Source organism: Protobothrops mucrosquamatus, unplaced genomic scaffold, assembly GCF_001527695.2.
Source record: "Protobothrops mucrosquamatus isolate PMUCROS unplaced genomic scaffold, P.Mucros_1.0 scaffold286, whole genome shotgun sequence".
Lineage (NCBI taxonomy): Eukaryota > Metazoa > Chordata > Lepidosauria > Squamata > Viperidae > Protobothrops > Protobothrops mucrosquamatus.
The window spans coordinates 208795-215270 of NW_015386630.1; the positions used below are offsets into that span (position 1 = coordinate 208795).

At 38.4% G+C, this 6476-nt stretch overlaps 1 protein-coding gene across 1 annotated transcript; it reads left to right on the forward strand.

The window, feature by feature from the left end:
- The first annotated feature begins 390 nt into the window (after nucleotides 1–390).
- LOC107286468 (C-C motif chemokine 7) lies at nucleotides 391–2556 on the forward strand. The gene is made up of 3 exons (XM_015814843.1): nucleotides 391–572; nucleotides 1450–1552; nucleotides 2178–2556. Exons 1-3 carry the CDS (start codon nucleotides 491–493, stop codon nucleotides 2263–2265), a joined length of 273 nt encoding a protein of 90 aa, XP_015670329.1. The 5' UTR covers nucleotides 391–490; the 3' UTR covers nucleotides 2266–2556.
- The last annotated feature ends 3920 nt before the right edge of the window (nucleotides 2557–6476 follow it).

The window sequence follows — 6476 nt, forward strand, 5'->3', positions numbered from 1 at the left end:
GAAGTAAATGATAAATGCTTCGTATGCATAAACTTATTTAAAAAGTGAGATATCCGAGTGAGTGAGATATCTACTTGATTGCCTACTTCATTGCTCCTCACCCTCTCACACCTTGCCAGGAAAAGCGACCCTGCTCTTCTAGCATCATTCCCATTTTTTTTCCTGCCAGGAATGTTATTTCCAGAATCCCTGGCTCAGATGGCTTAAGCGTCACCCGCTTTGCAAAGCTACAGGCTGCAATTCCCTTTCTCTGGCAACATTTGCTTCCTCTTTCCTCCAGAGAAACTTTACCGATTGTAGCAGATTTTTTTACTGTTATGTCATCATTTCTCAGATATGAAGCGTGGATTTTATTTCCAGCAAATCTCCACCCTCTCTTCAACTAGCCTATATAACGTGAGAAGTTCTGCCTCTCAGCATGGAGCTCTGAAGGTGCACAAACTACTACTACTACCTACTATTTCTTCTCTCATCTGATCCAAGAGCAAAGATGAACAGCTCCCTGGCTACCCTCGCCGTCTTCCTGGTTGCTGCTATGTTCCTGTCCCAGGCTCAGGCTCAGGCTCAGTTTGGTAAGACTGCATTCTCTTCTCTTTTTCAGCATCCCACCTACATTCTGAGGGTGGTGCGGTGTCTCATGGTTTAAACGCTGGACTTGTCAGCTGGAAAGCTGGCAGCCCAGGTTCAAGACCTGAGCACCAAGTGATGGAGTGAGCTCCTGTCCTTGCCCCAGCTGCTGCCAACTTAGCAGTTCAAGAGCATGCAAATGCGAGTAAATAAATAGGCACCACTTTTGTGAGAAAGTAATAGCACTCTGTGATGTCATGTTGGCCACATGACTGCAGACATGTCTTATTTTCCTCTAGTGCCAGGTGGATTTTTTAGGAGTTAGTGCTTTGGGGCTCACATAGTCACTATCTAGCTGTAATAGATACATACTAGTAAGAATCCATGTTGTAAGTAAGTAAGTAAGTAAGTAAGTAAGTAAGTAAGTAAGTAAGTAAGTAAGTAAGTATTCTGCCTCAGTGAGAATTCCTGCATTCTTAATTTCTGCAGAATTCACTGCTGAATTTGCCTTTGGAATTTTCAGAACTAGAAGTAAAATATAAATCTCCACTCCTAGGTCTGTACCAGAGCACATTGTTTAAAAGACTTTGGGCCAGTCATTCTGCCTTAATTCAACCTATCTCTAGGGCTGTTTTTGTGGGGAATATAGGAGGATGAAGCATTAGCTATGTATGCCACCTTGAGTTGTACAAAATAAGGTTGGATATAAATCTAATAATAATAATATGCTCCATGGCAAGGTCAGACCATGGAAAATCTGCCCATATTATATGAGGGGAATGGTAAATATTCTAAACTAGCAGGTGAGAAGTTCAGGTTCAAACTCAATGATGGGCAAGGGAAACCATTAAAATGACACAAGTCTCTTTTCCTGTCTTTCAGAAGCCCAGCTCTGTTGTTTTAACTACGTAACCAAGCCTATTCCACGGAAAAACCTGAAGTCCTTTGAACGCTCAAATGCCAGGTGTTCCAGGCAAGCTGTCATGTAAGTACTAAAAAAACCCTATCAATTTCTAAGTGATTCCTGAATATATTAAATGTGATGTTGACTGTCCTTGAAACATCTGGTATCTTTGTGTGACCTTTGTGGGAAAATGCACCAGCAGTAATCATATTTGCCTGTATTGATTTTATGCGAATTTAATTTAAATGTAAAATTACTTGTGGTCCTTATGGATAGGCATTCCCAACCAAAGTAACACAATGAGGCCAGAGAATTCTTCGCCCAGAAGAATTAATAAAGAGGTGGGGTTTCAATTGCACGGCCATGGCTGCTATCTTGATTTATTTGTCACCCCTTCTGTAGATACCCTTATACCAAAATCTAAATTTATGTTCCTCTTGAAAGGGCCTGTGTGCAGCTTTAGTTCAACAATTTGATTCACAATTTTCAGACGAATCAGTCATTTAGTGTAAATATTTAAATTAAAGATTTACTGGACATCTGCCCGCGCACCCCATTTCATGAAATCAATTTGGAACAGGAGCCCCTTGAGGGTGACTGATGGGAGAAGCTCTGCCCCCTTGAAAACTGAGTGTGGTGCCAATTGTAGAGAATTGCTTTCTTTCTAGCTTGTGACTAAATATGCACACGTATGTCTCTTCTGCAGATTTACCACACATGTGAATCGACAGATCTGTGCAGATCCCAGTGCACCATGGGTCCAGGATCGTATAAAACATTTGTCCCCAAAGTGACAACCTCCCACCTCCTCCATATTCATCTGGAGAAGCCCCAAGAAAGAAGGCAAAGCTTTTAAAATCTTCGGATGTGGAAAAAAAAGAACATGCTGAACTCTTATTCTGACCTTGCACATTCCTAACTTAAACTTCATTGATGGAAGATGAAATAATGTATTTTATTTAAATTATGGCCAAATATCTTATATATTTTATATTATTATTTTTAAAAGTTCATTTGTCTAAAGGTTCTGAAAAATATTTGACAGAAACTTAATGTATGAATAAATCTCAGGTTTATGAAATCCATACATGCCTCTGCTTGTCTATATTTGAACTCTTTTCCAAGAACTTCTTTAGGTTATACAATTCTTATTTCACTGAAAGATGGACTAGGACTCTCTCTGGGCTCTGGCTCTTCTCCTTCTCTGGGAGTGGGGATGCTTGGACCATCCATCTGCTCCTGAACCACCATTCATAACATCCCTCCCTTTCAGGCTTGCAAGATTGAGGTTAGCCTTGTAAGGTAGACCAGACAGGAAACATAGTGAGATGAACTACTTTTACTTTATTGTAAGGTTCCATTAATGGAATCTTGCAAATCTGAAAATATATTTTTCTCCCATCCCTTTATACAGCCCAAGAAACTAGGGATGCTCCCTCCTGAGTCTCTTGCCCTACCCACATTCCTGCTGCAGGCTAAATTGCCTGTTATCTATCTCTGTTTGCCCTGACTCCCCAAGGTCATTCCCACATACCATTATACTCTCCATTGTCTGTGCTGCTGATGCACTGGAACTTATGAGACAGGGAAGCAGCAGTATGCAAGGCTGGGGAGGTACTCTGTATTCAGAGTAAGGCCTTCAAAAGCAATGTGGAAGTAGGATTGAAACCATCCATTGGGGCTATTTCTTTGTCTGTTCAATTATACTCACATAAGACATGGCTCAATTCTAAAACCGCTATACGCATGCTTGTTTTCTCTTCATTTCCAGCACTTATTCTTAAAAAACAACCCACCTTATATTGTTGTTTACATGGTTGCATGCAATAAAGATTTTGATGTGAGATGGATGCTGCTTTAACATTGAAGCCTTCCAGGTTTTCTCTGTTTGCAAGAGAGAGATAAGGGAAGGGAAGGGAGAGTGGTTATTTATAAGTAATCAAGAGCTCACTTATCACAAACAGCATCTTAGCCCAGGTGGCAAGAAACCTGGGAAGGAATGTTTAAAATCATTTAAAGCAACTGTACTTTAATTAACTCATTATAAATGACAATGGGAAATTCTTCTTAGCTTCCGAGCTTTGGCATTTAGCCAAGGCCAGCATTAAAGACACTTTGCTGAAACCTTGGTTGATCTTGCACAGCTGTGTGTGGTTTGGCTGTCTTCCTGCACTATCAACACAAGTATCAACCATGTGGCATTGTAATTAATACAGGTGGGAGTTTCTGAACTCTTTATTTTGAGAGGGTTAGCAGATCTGGGATTTCCAACATTACCACCTGTACTTCATGGTCAGGAACTCTTTTCTTTCAAAATATGCCACTGAATCTGTGTGCAATACTGTAATTTAAACATCATTGGATTGATCTATGCAGATGTGAAACAGCTTGTGTGAACCTGGGATCAGGTTGTGTTTTTATAATCCTTAAATCTGAAATAGATCTGCCTGTGCTATTCTGTAGATGAGGCTCACATTACTATAGTTACTGGGATATTTTGAAACAGATCCTTTAATGGATACTGTTTGTTATGGTTATTTTTTTGGGTCATTTGCTATCAACTTCTAGTTAACAGTCCACAATTCTCTCTTTCCTTCTTTTTCATTTTTAAGCTATAATTTTTATTAAAACTTTTAAACAAGAAGATAAAAACTAAACAAATTAATAGAAAGGGAGAAAAAGAAAAGTTAAATATGAAGTTATAAGTACAGATATATTTTAACCTCTCTGTGTAAATTTATGTCATGTTACAGTACTCTTCTTTCTACTGTATAATTTTGCCTGTCAAATTATCAAAACCATAAGTCATATGTTCATTTTTTCATTTTTATGCAAAAAGTCCATACAGGACTTCCAGCCAACAATAGAGCCAATTTGGTGTAGTAGTTAAGGTGCAGGCTTTGAAACCAGGAGACTGTGAGTTCTAGTCCCACCTGAGGCGTGAAAGCTGGGTGGGTGAGGTGACCTTGAGCCAGTTACTCTCTTGGCTCAACCCACCTCACCTGGTGGCTGTGGGGAAAAATAAGAGGAGGAAGGGGTGTTATATATGTTAGTCACCTTTAAATACTTATAAAATAATAAAGGCAGGATAAAAATCTGATAACCTTTTTGATTTTGATGGGAATGAGCTGCTTAGACAAAAAAAACAAAAAACAAAAACAAAACAGGACCCTAAAGCTTCAGTATTCAGTAGTGTTTTGGACCAGAAAGTTTGGAGGACAGAATATTTGATATCAAAGATGTTTATCTTTTTATTTTATGTTAACAGTAAAGTAAAATCAGGGAAAAAGAGCCAAAAAGAAAAGATTTACAAATTGTATAAATTGGAATAATAATGTTTGAAGTAGTATTAGATTAATACTGTATGTAAAAGTAATCTTAAATCAGTTTAGCAGTTTAAAACCACTATTAAAATGAAGTCAATATTCAGTCATTACCAAAGTCAGCCAATATTCATTAAGCTTTATAAAAGTCATCTCACTCACTCATACCCACACACAAAACCAAGACAGTACCTAAAAAAATGGCACAGAACTCATCAGAGGGAAACTGTGTGCCATAACAAAGACAAACTATATCTGGTACTGTAGTACAACAGCTATCCCAGAACTTGGAGGGGGGGGGGGAGGAAGGCAAATTGCCTAAAAGTTTGCAAGTTTCCCGGGGAATCTTGCTCCAGAGAACAGGCCCTGCATCAGAGATAGCCTGCTTCCTTCATCCCATCAGTTGACATTGCTTGTGAGAGAGATACCAACCATGTCTGCTCTTTCTGACCTCACTCAGCCAGCTCTGTATTCTTTGTAATAATATAATGCTTAATAGAAAAAAAACTGGCAGGAAACAAAAGTTAATATCTGCGATTTGTTTCTTTCTGTGATGAATCATATTTTAGAACTGAGCAAATGATCCAGCCTGATTATTGCATTTCCAACTGTATTTTTGTATAAAAAAAAATCTACTTTGGCAGCCAGCACTAGTATAATACAGGTAGTCCTTGACTTGCAACCATTCACTTAGTGACTGTTTGAAGTTACAATGGCACTCACCGTTTTTCGCACTTACGACTGTTGCAGCATCCCCACTTTGTCACATGATCAAAATTTGGATGATTGGCAATTGGCATGTAGTTATGATGGTTGAAGTGTCCCAAGATCATGTGATCACCTTTTGCGACCTTCTGACCAGCAAAGTCAATGGGGAAGGCAGATGCACTTCATAACCATGTTACTAACTTAACAACTGCAGTGATTCACTTAACAACTCTGGCAAGAAAAGTCGTAAAATGGGGCAAAACTCACTTAACAACTGTCTCACTTAGTAACAGAAAATTTTGGGCTCACTTGTGGTCATAAGCTGAGGACTACCTGTATACCAGTTAAAAACCATCTTGTATCCATTTTCCTTGAGTGCTATATCCATTCCATTCCATCCTATCCTATCCTATCCTGTCCTGTCCTGTCCTGTCCTGTCCTGTCCTGTCCTATTCTATTCTATTCTATTCTATTCTATTCTATTCTATTCTATTCTATTCTATTCTATTCTATTCTATTCTATTCCATTCCATTCTGTTATAAAGCAGAAGGATGCTGAACATTTCTCAGATTATTATGGAACAGCTACCTAAATAGGGAATGGCTGCTTTGGCGTGGTCAGTGAGTTCCATGCTGTTTAGGATCTCAACAAAAATATTGATAATTTTCAACTTTTCTTTCTAGGGCTGAGGAAGGGACAGGCCCAGAGTGACCCATCCTCAGGGAAGCAAGAGGGTAGGCCTTCCTGCTCCTAATCCAGCATTAACAATTAATATATTATTATTATTATTATTATTATTATTATTATTATTATTATTATTATTATTATTATTATTATTATTATTATTATTATTATAATTTAATTTATATACCGCCCTTCTCCCGCAGGACTCAGGGCGGTGCACAGCGTATTAAAAACAGTACAAATACAAAACATAAAAATACAAACCCCTATAAAACCAGATTAAAAAACC

Bases quoted from the DNA above. Each gene is read 5' to 3' on its own strand.
- LOC107286468 (XM_015814843.1), top strand. From the start codon at position 491: ATGAACAGCTCCCTGGCTACCCTCGCCGTCTTCCTGGTTGCTGCTATG. The intron at 573-1,449 runs GTAAGACTGCAT...CCTGTCTTTCAG, and splicing joins TCAGGCTCAGGCTCAGTTTG to AAGCCCAGCTCTGTTGTTTT. The intron at 1,553-2,177 runs GTAAGTACTAAA...TCTCTTCTGCAG, and splicing joins TGTTCCAGGCAAGCTGTCAT to ATTTACCACACATGTGAATC.